The following is a 17,213-nucleotide window of genomic DNA, read 5'->3' on the forward strand; positions in this document are numbered from 1 at the left end:
TTCAGAATGTCAGTACTAAAATTCAGTGGTGATGTTTCTTGGTGTACACCGAGTTGCTCTGCTGACTCCTATCCATTTTGGCAAATCTTGAATTCTAAAAATTCACTCTAGAAAGCTAAGTAGTCACCTACTGAAATGTACTCTCTCCTTGCCTCCGCTGTTCCTAATATGTGTCTGTTTAAAAGACTACGGTCACTCTTTCATTTTTGGCAAATCAGAAATAACAATCATGCTGGGTATACAGTCAACTATCCCAATACTGCATGAAAACTCCCTCAAATCCTAATTATCCTTAACCAACTTCAAAAGAAAAAAAAAATAGAAAGTATGTGGTGTGCATAGGCAAGTGGGGATAGGACAAGGGGTAATGGGGTGAAACTGGAACACAAGAGGTTCCACTTAAATTTGAGAAGAAACTTCTTCTCAGTAAGGGTGACAGAGCCTGGCCCAGGCTGCCCAGGGAGGTTGTGGAGTCTCCTTCTGTGCAGACATTCCAACCCGCCTGGACACCTTCCTGTGTAACCTCATCTGGGTGTTCCTGCTCCGGCAGGGGGATTGCACTGGATGAGCTTTCCAGGTCCCTTCAAATCCCTAACATTCTGTGATTCTGTGGGAATAACAGTTGGCATTACAATTGTTATTCTTCATGCAGGGATTATTTGAAACTCAGGTTTAATTAAACTTTAGAATAATAAAGAAAACTGAGAGCTTACCTTCCTTAGCCAAATATAACTCCTTAAATTTTCTTCTCTTTTGATTAAATTCTTGCTCAAGCTGTTGCTTTGTACGCAGAAATTCTGCATTGACCTTTTCCAATTCTGCTACCCGTTGTAGAAGAGCAACTAAAAAACAAAACAGATGATAACGTTTGTCACTAACAGTTAATAAGGCAACCCATTGTGCAAGTTTGAGGTTTGGGGCTTATTCATTTTAAAATATCTTTATTCATTAGCTCAGCTGTTGCCCCATAGTACATCAGGACAATTAGTGAGAGTCCTTTAAGCAACAAAGGAAGATAAGTTTTCTCAGACTGTGGCACCAAATTGTAAAAGACAACTTCACAGCACCAGAGGTGCATGTAGTAGGGAATTGTGTAGAAAACAATCAGTCTCTCAAAGAACACCAGAATTTTTTATATCATGAAGGAAGAAATGGGGGAAAAAAAGTGCCAGAATTATTACTATTGGTGTTTCTTTCCCAAACACTGGGAATTTAGTCACCAGGCACAGGAACAATGTGTGAATGCTGAGCAACAAAGCACCAAGTTCTCAATGGCTGAGGTCAAAGAAAACAAAGTGCCAGCTGCTGAGCTAACAGCTCTGGAGGAACAAAGCACAGAAAAACCCGTAAGCCCAAAATTAGGTACCATTATCCTTCCTGTCTTCAGTTCTGCACGTTCACCAAAACAAGGTTTCTCAGACTGTATCAGAGAAGTTTCCCAGATGCCCACTGTATTTCTCTACGGAGAAATAACTGACCATAAGAAAAAACTCATTTCCAGCAGGTAAAAATCCTCAAAGGCGCACATACATCGCGCTGTTTTCCAGTATTCACCACATTTGCACTTATCTGGTGGTACAACAAAAGGGGGAACAGTAGGAAGTCCACAAGACAGCTAATGATTTTTACTACGTGGTGGTTATTGAAAAAACATACAATACTACACTATAATGCTATAAAGACCCCCCCACAACCACCAACCCTATACTATCGATCTTCATGTGCAATATTAACTCTTTTGCACTTCAAGAAGCACAGGTCTCATTAGGTGCCAGTTTCATATTGCACACCTCAGAATTCAAATAGGAAACAGAAACAACAGACAGATGAACTAGAAGAAAATCCACCTCCATGCTGCCATGCACTGGACAAGCAGTGTTCCCCTGCACAATTCTCTGTCTGTTCTGCAAAAGCATTTTATGGACATGTTCCAACTCTGTCGTGCAAAGCTGAATCACTTCTTTTCAGTTATAGCCTCTATATAGCACAGAATAGATCCCCCAAAATATTGAAGCATCAGAAGTGTTTACAAATCACACCCAACACACTTCCTAGCAAAAGCAAGTAGTGAAAACACAGTACAAAGGCTACACGACTTCAGCAGCATCAGACATTTAGACTTGCAAACCGGCGGAATCAGTTCTAGAGCTTATAGTGGTAAAACACTGGATAGTCAATGCCACTAAGATTGAGTTATATTTATTTATAGCACTGTATGACTTAGAGTAAAAGCAGACACAAACAAAAGGGCATTTTAAAAGCACAGGTATGTTTTACTGATTGCTGCTTATGAGGGCATCTGATGTTACAAAATACAGCGCTTAATCTGTTCAACCGACTTCTTGCCCTGAATTTAGGTCCAATTCACCCTGGCCTGTAATAGATCTGAAAAAGAAAACTGTGTTGACCATTGCAGGCCATCAACTGAAAACCAACCAAAACCAAAAAAAATCCCCAAACCAACACACCCATTTTGCAATGCCAGTGTTCATTAACTTGCCAGAGTCGCTGTGCTCCCACTGCCATGGAGAGAAATGCAGCTATCAATGTTTAACGACACCGATGAAGTATAAAATCAACACGGCTTGATGGATGGGCAGCTGGTGGAGCGGCGCCCAACCCAAACAGGAGCTTGTGTTACACACGAGATCACAACAGGCACAGAACATGCTGTATTTCCTAACAGCAGTAGTGCTGATGATCTAATTTCCTAATTAGGGCCCTAACTCATCAAGGAACAAATACAAACCCTAAGACTCCATCTCTTAATTTCTTAAATAGCACTGAGAAGAACTTAAATTGAAACTGATATGCCAAATCGAAAAACAAACAAGCAAGCAAGAAGTTCCTCTGACCAACAATTGATTGGCTGTAAATCACGCTTTTTCTCCCAGGATGTTGGGGCAAATAGATTACTGATGACACAGTCAGATATGCCCATTAAGCTTTGTTTCTAACGAACAGCACACATGACTGGAATGTGGTCATGGGTGGCTATATTCTTTTCAGGAAAGACAGGCCAGCCAGGTGTGGTGGTGGAATTGCTCTTTATGTGAGAGAGCAACTACAATGTATTGAGTATTGTCCAGGCATGGATGAGGAGCGAGTTGAGAGTCTATGGGTGAAAGTTAAGGGGCAGGCTGGCAAGGGTGATACTATTGTGGGCATCTACTACAGGCCACCAGATCAGAGTGAGGAAGTTGATGAGGCCTCTACAGACAGCTGAGAGCAGCCTCACAGTCACAGGCTCTGGTTGTGGTGAGGGATTTTAATTTCCCTGATGTTTGTTGGAAGGACTACTCGGCCGGCCAGCCCCAGTCTAGGAGGTTCCTCCAGTGCCTTGACGATAACTTTCTGATGCAAAGAGTGGAGGAGCCAACTAGAAGAGGTGCACTGCTGGACCTCATCCTCACTAACAAGGAGAGTCTGGTTGAAGCGGTAAAGGTTGAGGGCTGCTGCCTTGGTTGCAGAGACCATGAGATGGTGGAGTTCAGGATCAGGATAGCAAGCAGAATTGCAACCCTGGACTTCAGCAGGGCAAACTTCGGCCTTTGCAGGCAATTGCTGGGGGAAATCCCATGGGCAAGGCTGCTTGAAAGTAAAGGGGCCCAAGATAGTGGGTTAATGTTCAGGGACTGTTTCTACCGGGCACAAGATCAGAGCATCCCGACACGTAGGAAGTCAAGGAAGGGAGCCAGGAGACCTGCGTGGTTAAACAGGGAACTGCTGGGTATGCTCAAGTGGAAGAGGAGTTTATAGATCACAGAAGGAGGGGCTGGCCACTTGGGGAGAATATAAGGCTGTTGTCAGAGAGTGTAGGGAGGCAACTAGGAAAGCTATGGCCTCCTTAGAATTAAACCTGGCGAGAGGGGTCAAGGACAACAGGAAGAGCTTTCTCCTCAGGCTGTCCTGAGGAGCCCCGTACCGCTGAGGCCCCAGAGGAAGGCAGGACAATGGAGGAGTTTGCCTGGGTTGATGAGGACTGGGTTAGGGAGCAGTTAGGCAATCTGGACATCCATAAATCCATGGGTCCGGATGGGATGCACCCGCAGGTGCTGAGGGAGCTGGCTGAGGTCATTGCTGGACCGCTGTCCATCATCTTTGCCAAGTCTTGGGAAACGGGAGAGGTGCCTGAGGACTGGAGGAAAGCAAATGTCACTCCAGTCTTCAAAAAGGGCAAGAAGGAGGACCCAGGTAACTATAGATGGGTCAGCCTCACCTCCATCCCTGGGAAACTGGGAACAACTTATCTTTGGTGTCATCTCAAGGCATATCAGGGATAAGAGGGTCATTAGGGTCAGTCAACATGGCTTCACCAAGGGGAAGTTGTGCTTGACCAACCTCATTGACTTTTATGAGGACATAACAAGATGGATGGATGATGGCAGAGTGGTGGACGTGATCTACCTTGACTTCAGTAAGGCATTTGACAGGCTCTTCTTGGTGACAACCAATGATAGGACAAGGGGTAATGGGTTCAAACTGGAACACAAAAGGTTCCACTTAAATTTGAGAAGAAACTTCTTCTCAGTAAGGGTGACAGACACAGACTGCCCAGGGAGGTTGTGGAGTCTCCTACTCTGGAGACATTCAAACCCACCTGGACACCTTCCTGTGTAACCTCATCTGGATGTTCATGCTCCGGCAGGGGGATTGGACTGGATGAGCTTTCGAGGTCCCTTCCAATCCCTGACATTCTGTGATTCTGTAACATTCCGTGATTCTGTGAACAACATGGATTTTGGCAGACACCTCCTCAGACCTGGGCATCACCACTTCCCTGATTAACACTAACACAAAGTACAGTGTGTGCTATGATGTGGCTTAACCAGATAGGAGGACTTGAAAGGGCAGCAAAATTCAGTTCAGAACGGAGTCATCAATTACAGGAGAACCACAAAACTATTGGGAGTACCCAGAGAGAAACTCTAGTAAAAAAAAAAAAAAAAAAAAACCTAGAACTTTCTCTTAACCTGCTCCACAGCAAAATTTCAATTCAAAGAAAACGCAGGAACACACACACATTTTTTACTGACTAGTTACTTAAATGTTGTTTCACAGATCAGCTCCCCAAAGGATTATATTTTATGTATGACAACGTTTCCAGTTACAGAAACACGCAGTGACCATTCCAGAACTAAGACAGACAAAGCTGATTATCAATGACTATTTTTGAGTACTAGGTCTATTTATAAAATTAAAGCCACAAAGCTTTCTACTTGATATCTAAAGTGTCAAACATGACATCGGGTTCAGTTCTACACAGCTGAAATCTGAAAAGCAAATCAGAAAAAACATACACATACAACAAACTTCTGCCATTTTCCACCTATTTCTTTTCCTGTCACCATTGCTCAAGACTAAAATATGGAAAAATGAAACTTTATGGCTGCCTATTTTTCTTTACTTCCTAAAAGTACTAAATTTTATCTATCATGCTGCTATCACCAGAGAATCTTCTCAGAAACAGAGTCCTGGTGAGCCTGAATGCTTATCAGAATATCTCAAAAGTCAACGGCAAGCTACAGTCTGGTGAACACAGACACTTTGAATACACGTACAGCGGCACAAGATGGAGAGAACTGAGTTACCAATCTCATCACGACCACCAGCATTTTTCCTGCTCAGCGCTTGTACCTCATTCTTCTGGCTGTAACAATTTTTCACTTTTATAACTGCTCTTTACGAGAGGATCGATTTTTTTAAAAAGACTGCAGGAAAAAAGCTCAATGGCTTCTTGGGATTATGAAGGGTCTATTTACTTTACAGGCTGTGTACATGTACTCCAACTAGTCACCGCTTGAGCAAACAAGAGCATGGTGATGGCAGCACAACACTCAGAGAAGATTAAGTATCTAAGCATTGGTCAAATTTCCCTCAAAGGGTTCACAGCTTGTGCTGAGTGTCATTGCTACTACGATTACACCACTGAGCTCACCTGCCCAGGTAGATCTCCATGCCCTGCAGCCACAGCCTGCCTTGATCCCCTTGGCAAAGCTTTTTGAGCATTTCATACAGCTGAGCTCAAACAATGCACCTGTCAAACATGACAGCATTCAGGCGCATTCACCACTCCTGTTATTTCATCAGTCTGTCCCACCTCATTGACCGGCAGAAGATATTTTAAGCAGACACACACACGAAACTCCTGTGTCTCCTACCAAGACCCTCAGCAGAACCACCTATTGCCCTCCCACAGCATTTTAAAACCATCCCCCAAAACTGCCAAGTTGCTTAATTATTCTTGACCAAAGCACCACTGAAAATATTAACAAGTCTTAGTATTCACACTGGGATTCTTCTGCCAGGCTTTGGCGCACTACCGCATCCCATCATTTGTGTGATGTAACCACAAAATCCAGAACAGGATTAAAGTATTTCACGTGGCAATTAACAGTGAGGTTTGCAGAGTATCTTACCTTGCAAGAAAAACAACAACTAAACAGAGGATATTGTCTGTTTTAGTAAACCATCAGAAATCTGCTGTTCTGATCAAATAAGAATATCTCAGATTGACAGACATTTAGGGAGAGATTCTGACAAGCACTTTACTATACAGGAGGCCACTTACACAATTTATCGCTCTGAACACCATTAGTATAAATGCTGTCTTAAAATATAAACGTTTTCTAAATGTAGACAACAAACTCAGTACTGATTTTCTTTCAAGATAATTTAATTGCTGACTCATTTGCTGTGGGAGGGAAAAAAATCCATTTGACTCCTTATAATATGTTTATCACTTTGCCTACAGATTTATTAAAGGCAGTTCTTTTTAGGGGAAAAAAAAAAAGGTAAATAAAGTATGACTCAGCTCTCAGGAAAAACAAACAAAACAACTTCACTGCATTGTTCTCTTTGGTGAAGAAATTTAATATAGAAATCAAAACCATTCCATTAATTTAAAAATTCCCCAAGATCCCACTAGTCCAAGATCCCATGCTGTCTTGCCATTTGTCATAAGGACAATAATTGAGGTACTGTAGCCCTACAGGTACCAGAATCCCTTCAGAAATAGCAGTAATTCATATGTAACCCTGAAGTTATGAAGGCGAACAAGCACCGTACCAGATTTCTTTCCCTCTGTGGTTCTTTGTCCCTTCCTACATAATCTGGCCACCCAAATTGGTGGGCAGACAATAAAATGCAACAGGCAACAAGTGAAGACATATTTTCAAGGAATAGGCATTTTAAAGTGTTAGATGTCAGAACAATAGGTTGAAAATATGATGCCTTAGAGTTACCACCAAAAGGATATAAATATTAATAAATGGTTTTATATACAGTTTCCAGATGTATTTATCACTCTGGTGATAGATACAGTATGAGAATTAATAAAAGATTATTAACATCTTTATTTTATAAGGAACAGGATACAGTTCCTATCATTCGGAGTAAGGTTTCTACAGCAATTTAATAGTTTCCCTGAGAACAGACTACTACTCCCCCAAGCCTCTATAGTCTATTTCTTGACAGAAAACGTTGCTATAATTCTATATATTCACATTTTTTGCTACCACTTGTCAACCAAATGAATTCCTGAACAATTAAAAAGGAAGAAAATCCTCCTCCAGCATAACATTTTCAAAATTTTTAAATATGCCTGGAGTATTAGCAATACAGAACATGAAGACTTCATAATCTTGCAGTTATGATCATTTTAAATCAAATTAAATACTGGCGGTCATCTGAAGGGGTAACTCAGCACTCCTCCCTCACCCTGACCACTTGTGTCTTTAATCCCCACCATGCTGCCCAAGCCTGTGAGGCTGTACGGGATCAGAGAAGTGATACACCAAAAACTTGGGGGGTGGGAGTGGGTCAAACCAATTTTCAGCCAAACCAGGTCCCTGATCACACTTATCACTTGGCTGAGCATCTACCAGAACTGGTACAAACATGACAGCGAGGATGTGGACCGGTTTCGACTGTGAAAAAAGGAGACTGAACTCTACCCTTGGACACTCATATTACTACTGTGTGGTCTCCGCCCCTTCCTTTACACCAGCTCTAGCACTCACCAGCTCTTTCACTAAATCAATTAAGCTCATTAATTCAGCAGTGAACAGTTCTCCGCTGGGTTACTGAGCTGACCTGGCTCAGTGATGGGTCCAAGGCACAGAGCTGGCACAAAGGAAATGACGGGAATGCAATTGTGGGATCAGCGTGAGCAGGATCACTCTTTCTGCAGCAGCAACCTCCGAGATGGGCTTAGCTGTGATATGAAACCACAGCCCATGGGTACAGTTTGATAATCAGTTTAAACTGCGTCCTGTTTGCCAAAAGAAACAGCCTGGTCTTCCTTCTGTCCTGCACTCTCCCCTGTGGCAGCTGAGATTGGTGTAGTTGCACAGTAGAACTTACTTTTTAAGACTTAATGACTGTAATTTGTAAGTGACAAATGACATTCTTCAAATCCTGGTTTCCATTCAGGCTCTCCAGGGGAAGCTTACAAACTTAAGCTGTATCAGAAAGCAAATTCCAAAGCTCAGCTTTCTCATCAGTGTTTGTATACACACAGGTTTTGAACAAACGCAGCTGAAAGGGTGTCTCCAGGATAATGCAGTTACACTGGTACAGAATCTAGAACTGTAGATAAAAATATGTCAGGAAACATTTGTATTCCAGAATAAGGCTAGGCTCACATTTACTTGCAAGGAAACATGCTAGTACAGAACTGCCGTTTGATTAGACCCTATAATGTGCCATCACAACCTTTCCTGATGTATCACCAGCTAAAGGTCTCAGCACCACAAATGAATGCAACCACTGTAGCATCAGGAGTTTCTACACCATCCAGAGATTTAGCACCTTTATCTCCAGTTTCATCTAAACTCCATCAGAAGCTGTCAAGACCAGACCGACAGCTACAATACGTTCACAGCTAGAATTGTCAGTCAAGCACTGAATCCAGAGTTTGGTTAATTATTTTCCCATTAATTTAGCATACATCTCAAGATACATCACAAGGAAGAAGATATACACAGATATTGCAAGCTGGCAATTTAGAAAACCTTACTTGAAACCAATCGTTAAAAGAAAATTTAAAAGACGTAGCATATGACATAAAGATGCCAGTTTGTCGCATGGTTTGAGCTAAGAGTCAAATTTATGCTTCATATTTCAGCAAAATACACCAAGTAACACCACAGCTAAAGTATATCACAGTGATTTTGGCACAGACTACTGTTAATGTAAGATGAATGTCCCAATTTCTGTCTGAAGTCAACGTGAGTCTAATATGAACTTCAGTAGGCCTTAGGAAAGACCATTTTCTTAAAGGGTACGAGACATGAAAATTTGTAGTGGATGGTGAACATCATTATTGCTTGAGCAATAACTTCTAGCACTCATCTGCATTTCTTCCTATGTAGATTAAGCCAATGACACTGAAAATACAGCTGTAAGGATTGTTTTATGCTCTGTAGTTGTATCCTACTTTGCAAGTTACTGTATTCTTTTTAAAGCAACCAGTCATGGTGCTAGTCTAATCATTTTGCATAGCACTGATGTAGTACAGATGAAAATATAACACAAATATCACTTGTGGTAGGGAGCATTCTAAAGGTAATGACCCACGCAAATACAAAACATAGCTCTACCAAGGAATGGGTGTGGTGGGTCAGCAGTTACACATGGAAACCCTTGACAAAAAAGGTGATAAGAGCTCTTTCTTCGTTCATTTTGCATATTTCTCTCCTTTGCTGCCACTAAAATAGCATTTCAAGTCTTGTTGCAATTATCTGTAAGTTAAAAACCTGTATGGACAAAAGATGCAATAAAGCTCAGTCTATTGAGGTCACTTTCTGAAAGGCAGGGGTACCATACAGTTAATGCTTTTCTTGTCTTTCAATTATTGATTCTGATTCACTTTGCCACAGATAACTTCTATCTGTTATTGTAATTTTTGCCCCATAGTTTTACTAAAAAACATTCTCAGAAACCACAAAATACAAGAAGATAAATATTTACAAAAAATTCCCACCTGAATTTAAATTTCTTCTCTCCTTACTGTGGTGAGTCACACAGAAAGATTCTGCTGCTTATTAAGTAACTAAATCGGGCTGCCTTTTTTTTTCCCCCTAGTTATTTTTCAGTTAACACTGCCAGACACACAAGACAAGACAGAGCCCTTAAATCCATACAGAACAAACCCAGCAAATTGCAGCAGTCCAGGTTTCCTGCCCTGCTCTCCACCAATAGCAAATTTCAGAACTGCTCTGACAGCCAAGAGATGAAACAGTCATAGTTTTCTACCTTTCCAAGAGGCATAAGTTAACTTCCAGCAACTAATTTTTGCAATCTGTGAGACACTTAATTGCTTTGATTCACAAATAAAGATACCAAGGTATTAAAGAATTACATGTCAGCCAACCTCAGGATAAATTATTAACTGAAGTTCATTGCCTGCAAAATACTATAACCTGTTTGGAGAAAACACTCAAAACCTAAACATGTATAAGGCAGGGTTGAAAAGCAGACGAGTACTTGCCCTATACCAAGCATAAACCATGAGAAGATGTTCTTCTCTTAGTAAAAGAAACTGGAGAGATCTTAAATAAAGAAAAAGATATTAAAAAAAAAAAAAAAACAGCAAACGAGCTAAGATTGAACATAGCCAGACAGCAGCCCTGTTTGGAAAAAAAAAATACGCTTTTCACAGAGGAAGTTTGTATGGTCATATGATTTTCTCTAGAAGAAGAACGGAGGCACGGAGGGAACAGGGAGCACAGGGGTGCTAATGCAGAGCCTGGAGCGGCTGGACAAGATACACGGGACACCCACAGATGGGAGGTTGCAGAAGGCCTGCGAGAGGGAGAATAATATTTAAAGGAGATAAGGTGAGGGCTGGAAAGCACTGAGGAAACCAGAGGATTAGTTGAAGAGCAGCAGTTGCCTAAGACAAGGTCAAATGACCGGCTGTTTGACCAGAGAGGAAAAAATCTGTGACCAAAGGTCAAGTGAGGCCACATTTCTGCTGCTTAACTGTGTGGAAGCAGAAATTGCCAGGGGAGATGGAGAAAGATGTGAAGGATGATATACCAAAGCTTTTATCTTTCCTCTCTGTGGTATTTGGAGGAGTCAGGCCAGGAAAGACAAGCACAGGATGGGGACAGGGAGAAAAGAAGCACCATGGGTCAGCCCAGAGCCAACAGGAGTCATGGCTGACAGAAATGGACATGAATGGAAGAAATAAATAAATACAACACAGCAGTTCCTCATTTTATTAACGTTCATGCCACAGTTCTGTATTCTTCAGTACTATAGGCACTGCTAATAAAGCAACAGGACAACCCAGAAGTTTTCTCAAGCATCAGGTACATTCCAGTGAAGACTAAAAAGCAGTTACTTTTTTTCTGACAAGACACAGAAATATTTACTAAGAGTACGCTACTCACTTGTTCCTCCCGTGCCAACTTATATAAAGATAGCAAATGATATTTTTTCCAGAGATAATTCATCATCATGCTTAACTGACTATACCATGACTAAAATTACACAATGCTCACACTATTTATAGAAGAACTTGCAGAGGCTAGTACCACCAACTCAGACACCATTAAATCAGATACTGAAAACAATTCTGCAAGTAAAGACTACGAACCACTACACCTTTGGAGTGAAATACGTTCCTCTTAAATACATACACACAATGGCACTTGTAGCTACTCCTCTTTTTCTCCAGCCTTGCTGTCAGAGACTGGTTAGAGGTCTGCTTAGTAAGTGCTGCTTATCAATGTTACCAGGTCTTATCTTGGAAGACTTCAGTCAGAGGCAAGCCATAACCTCATGCTTTTAACTACATGTTTCTATTTAAAGAAATACCAACTATAATAAAATAACTAAATGTAATACAGAAAACTTCACGTTAGACGTATTTTTTAATGAAGTTAAAAGTTCAATGAAGTGCCTGGAGCAAGATCCCAAGCAGTCAACCGTTCAGCCGTCACATGGGGTGAAGCCTCCGGGCCTGAGTCCGCTCCCACACCTAGAGACATGGTTTGGTTTAGCTTCTTAAAAGTTTTAAAACAAAATTCCTTCTTCAATCACTTTCGAGGGAGCGCACACAAAGTACTTCCACAGTGGGAATCCTCTCCGCCCACCAAGGGCTATGGGAAAGCAACTCAGCATCTTGAGGCACCCGGCCAGAAAGGGAAAAAAACATTTACTGAGGCCATCGTCTCTGTGACGATGGTGAAGTGGCCAAGAAGCAATACAAATGGGCAAAGAATCAGCCCATGTGTTAAGAGTATATTCGTTGTACCTTCAGGGGAGTCAACAGCTAATTATAAAGAACAGGGTCACAGTACTTTTCAAAATTAAGAGAGAGATTTGGGACTTGGCTTCAACAGGAAAATAGACACCCTGAGTGCGTATATTTCCACTCTGGAGCAAACAGACCTGCTGAGCAGATCAAAACTTCCTTGGACATTTTAAAAGGTGGAAACATGTATGTTCAAGGCGTTTGTTTTGCTTTTGAAGCCAAATCCCAGATTTGTCCACTGAACTGACACAGAAAAACATACAGCTAAAAAAAAAAAAAAGTGCATTTGTGGGTTTTAATGAAAAAATATATTTGTTTAATAATATTAGCAACTATTAAATAATAATAAAGCAAAGACGAAGCAAAACGAAAATGAGAGATGAATTTTTTTTGGCTCTTGGAAAGTACCAACAGTTTTGAAGTTGCTCCCCAAGAGAAAAGAGTTCAGCATCTGACAGTTACATCAACAATACAGAGCTGAACCTCAGCGCCCAAAACCAGTCCCCTGCCAACCACACCTAGCTTTTGAGATGAGTAATAGCATTTTTAGACACTTCAAGTTCCTTTTAAAGTGATACTTATGAGGAAAATAACTAGACATTTAAAAGCATCTAAAGCTTAAGTTTTGTTCATTAATTTTCTACGTGACATCCTAGACCCTTGCACTGGGAATACTCAGCCTCTGGGATACACGAAAAGTGCAGTGACAGCAAGTTTTGGCTCTTGTCAGGATCCTGTATTATTGCCTCTGGGAAATGATGCAGCTCATGGTGCTGCTAGTGGTAATAAAATCAATACAGCAACGTCCTCCAGCCTTCCACATGCAGCCGAGCAGTTCTCTCCACTGAGAACTGGCATCATCTCCGATCACAAAAAAAGAGACACTATTTTTACCGGCCTAAGCACTGGAGTAAGAAGAAGTTACTCCAATACTGTGAGAATTCTTTCTGCTGGCAAGTTCTTATTAAAATATTTGAAAGACTGTGCCATTAACAGTTTCCTTTCTCACTGAATAATATCAATGGACATGCTATTTACCAGTCTGACTGTGCTAATGGTTTAAGTTTACTAGTGCAGTAAAAAGAGTTTAATAATTTGCATGTCATTGTAACTAATTTTAGTCTGGAAGGATCAGTGTTTTATGTAGCTGCCGTTTCTTCATTGAAGCATTTTCCAGATACAAGAAGGGGAATAATACTAAAGTCTGAGCATTCTGATAGAGAAAAACTGTGCCAAAATATTTTGTTTGGTAACCTTATTTTCAGAGATGGCGAGCATCCAGATCTGAGTTAAACCCAGGGAGGCTGTGAGCACACCACCTTCAAAAATAAAGGTATTTTTAAAAATACCACATTACTGTTCCAGTCACACCATCTAGACAACACACATATTAAGTAAAATCTCCAAAAACCCTATCTTGACCAGGATCAGTAAGAAGCACACACCTACATGCAACACAGGTTGACATTCGCTCACGGTTCACAGCCCAGTGCACAGAGCCACCCCGGCAGCCAAAGGACTCTGCACTCAGCCTTTCCCCGATCCTTATCATATGGAAACTCTATTACCCCACACAAAAGTATTAGAGGGTTATTAACATCTATACTAAGCCAAAGTACAAAATATGGTAGGATCTGATGTCCACTCTTTTCCTATTTCTTCCTTCTTCTTGGGCCCATTTTCATTTCAGTATCACCATTAGAATAGAATATACATTCTATATTATATTCCTCTCCTGTTGTTTCACACGTTATATCTACTACAGTAGAAAGAGTAGTTCTTTTATACTTGCTTTTGACAACAACAAAAAAAATCACAGCTGATGCATCTTGTACAAGACTGCATAAGGTATTTATAATGAATATAAGGAATTATAAAAAGCCATTCTTTTTCCTTAGGGGAACATACTAATTCAGTTCTATTTTGTCACATGTAATCTTATATCAGAGGTTCCACTACTCCTTTAAGCAATAAATTCAGTGCAGACAACTAAAAATATACAATAATTCTCTTCTTCAATATTTTCTCCACATTAAAATACAACAGAGAAGTTTCAAGACACACTTTTGGCAAGTTACTTAAAAATAAAACCAACACACATGAGAACAATAGTACAGTCATCAAAGTGGATTAAGAAACCCAAGCTGGTCCTATTACTGCCAAAGGAGGATGAGGGAGAGGAGCCATTTTAGCAGTTGTAATTCTGTAGTGCAAGAACACAGCAACCACTTCCAGAATCCATCCAACTTGCAGCCAGTTCCCCCCACCACGTGCCTTATTTACAGCATCCTCATCTTCTCCCAGCTAGAAAGCAAGAGAAAGACAGCAATCCGTACCTCCCACAAGAAGGACTTCATCAACCTATCAAATGGCTAAATTTTACTTGTACCTTTTTGCCTTCTGTTTAAATATCAACAAAAAATGGAATCTATCCAACCTGTAACTTTTAATATCCTAACATACCACTACCTTTCCTGGTCTAGAAGCAGCAAACATTTGCACAATGCACAGTGCCACTGCACACCTGCAGTCAGACAGTCTGCAAGAGCCAAGAAGAAAATCTGTTGGAAGTTGTTCTGTAGCTCTCAGAAGAAAAGGCTAAAGAACAATAAACAATGGTTATTCACCAGAAAGTACACAAGAGCAACCCAGACCCACATCAATCTTACAAGCATGACAGCAAGTAAATTCACCTTCCCCTCAGTGCTCTAGAAGGACGAGCATAAAATCATTTACCTTAACGCAGGAAAAAGCCCACCATCTAAGCACCTTCATAATTAAAAATTTGAAAAGGTAGACTGAAATACTGCAATCCCTGAGGATTAGCACTTTCTCATGGAAGTCCAAAAAAAAAAAAAAGCCCACACAATTCCCTAGATATGCATAATTACGAATACACTGTTGCCCTTCTCTAACCCAGTGCTTTCCCAGGGAAACTCATCTGCTGTCTAAAAAAAGAGAGCTCTGGCATCATCCCACAGCTGGGTAAGCACCTATTCTTCAAGGTTCTGCACATCTCTCTAATCTCTCTAGTCCTCCTGCTTTTACATTCTGATCTCAAATTTCTTGCTCTCTTACCCCTTCCCATACATCCCATCAATCAGACGTTTTCCATTCAATCCCACCTTCCAAGCTAAGCATTACCTGCAGTTTTTGTAATACACATACAGCTCTGTAACCCATTCCAAGGGAAAAAAAATACTTCCTTGTCCATCATTCTTCCCAAGCCAGAAACAAATAACCTTTCCATAACAGAAACCATCAGGGAAAGATTAGCCTCCTCCTGCACAGGTAAACACCATCTTGAGAGAAAAGCTGTCGTTATCTTTGTCATTTCTATCATGGGAACGAACCGTCCAGGCCAAGTATCCCGACCTCAACCTCCTGAAGTGCCTTTACACTGCACACACACAGCCCTACATCACCTGTCATGGCCAAACCAACGACAAAGTCCTACCCAACCAAGAAATGCCCACCTGGATACAAGCACCATCACCCTTTTCCTCCCCTCCCCAGGGTGGGGAGGCCCTTCCTCACGCCCCCAGGCCCAGAGCCCCTCTCCTGGCAGCAGCGCGTCTTCTGAACCATTATCCTCCCTCCTTGTGCCGCCTCGGGAGCCGCCCTTGTTCCTCACTGAGCACATTTACAGCTTAATAACCACCTGCGATGCCCTCTCCGTCCTCGCAAGGCCTTCCCGACCCACCTCTCCCAGCCCAGCTCGCCCCTGGGCGCCCAGCGCCCGCCTTCCCACCGCCGCCGCCCGGGCACGGCTCCCTCCTGGCCCCCACAGGCCTCTCCGCGGGTCTCCCCGCCCCAGGCTGCCCCCCACCCCGTCCCGGCCGATCCCACCTCCCCGTCACCACCCACCGCCGCGGCCCGGCAAGGCCGCCTCACCCAGGCCGCTGCCCCCCGCCCCCCGGCCGGCGCGGCTCCGCAGGCGAGCCCGGGGCTGGGCAGGCCGCGGCCGCCCTGCAGCGCGGAACGAGGCCGTCTCCCCCTTTACCGTCCGTCGAGGAGCTCGGGCCGGGCTGGGCCATGGCTCCGGCGGGCGGGCGGCGGCGCCGCCGCGGCCTCCTCCGCCTCCAGCCGCGGCGTCGGAGCGGGAACCGCTACGCCAGGGGGCCCCGGCGAGAGACGGGAGCTGCCGGCCTGGGCCTCCGCCTCCTCCGCCTCATCCTGACAGCGGCGGCCGCCGGCGGGAGGAGGAGGAGCCGCCGCGCAGGCGCCCACGGTGAGACCACGGGACCGGCTGCCGCCACCGGCGCTGGGAGGGCCGGGGCCGGGCGGCTTTCCCCGGGCAGCCTGTGGCCGCCCGGCTCCGTGGTAGGGAGCTTTGTCACCCAGCGGCCGAGAGGGGAGGCAGGGGCGGCCCCGGCGGGAGCCGGGTTGAAGCCTCCGCCCGGGCCGGGCAGGGCCGGGGCGGCAGCGGGATGGCGGAGGGGCTGGTGGGGCTGAAGGCGTCACAGGGGGTTCCCGCCACTCCGGGTTCGCCCTGGGGCCCGGTCGTGGGCCAGGCCACCGCCTGTCCGCTCAGCCCGGCCTGTCGCCTCAACCCGGCCTGTCCGCTCAGCCCGGCCTGTCCCCTCAGCCTCGCCTGTCAGCTGCACCTGGCCTGCAGGCCCGTCAGGTCTCCTGGGCCAGGAAGTCATCCTCATGTCTGCTCTCAGTCTGGCCTAAAACTATAGTTAATATTGTTCAGGGAGCTGGTATAAGTGCCACCAACAAAATCCTGTTCTGCTGTATAACGCACAGAGTGAAGCAGGGGTGAGCAGGACGGGTGGCTGAAGGAGCCTGTCCAGCCATAGACCTCTTCCCCACAACAAGCCAGAATTTCATGGTGTGTTGGTCTGTGTTGGTGGACAAGGGTATTCATTCATCCACCGAACTGGGAAATCGTGTCTAAACTCCAGGTTTTTACCAATAAAAAAGTAGATTTACATCCTTTGAA

At 43.6% G+C, this 17,213-nt stretch overlaps 1 protein-coding gene across 3 annotated transcripts in view; it reads right to left on the minus strand.

The window, feature by feature from the left end:
* Positions 1–16,444, minus strand: part of RABEP1 (rabaptin, RAB GTPase binding effector protein 1) — a 36,752-nt gene extending 20,308 nt beyond the window's left edge. For 2 of the 3 annotated variants that reach the window (XM_082068148.1, XM_082068147.1), the window contains exons 1-2: positions 16,269–16,444; positions 714–842 (exon numbers count right to left, since the gene is read on the minus strand). In XM_082068148.1, coding sequence (XP_081924274.1) covers positions 714–842; positions 16,269–16,302 — 163 coding nt within the window. In that variant the 5' untranslated portion in view covers positions 16,303–16,444. The remainder of the gene's footprint in view (positions 1–713; positions 843–16,268) is intronic. The other variant, XM_082068146.1, reaches the window with a different exon arrangement.
* Between the last annotated feature and the right edge of the window lie 769 nt (positions 16,445–17,213).

The sequence above is a fragment of the Streptopelia decaocto genome (genome assembly GCF_964273445.1).
Source record: "Streptopelia decaocto genome assembly, chromosome: 18".
In the NCBI taxonomy this organism is placed as follows: domain Eukaryota; kingdom Metazoa; phylum Chordata; class Aves; order Columbiformes; family Columbidae; genus Streptopelia; species Streptopelia decaocto.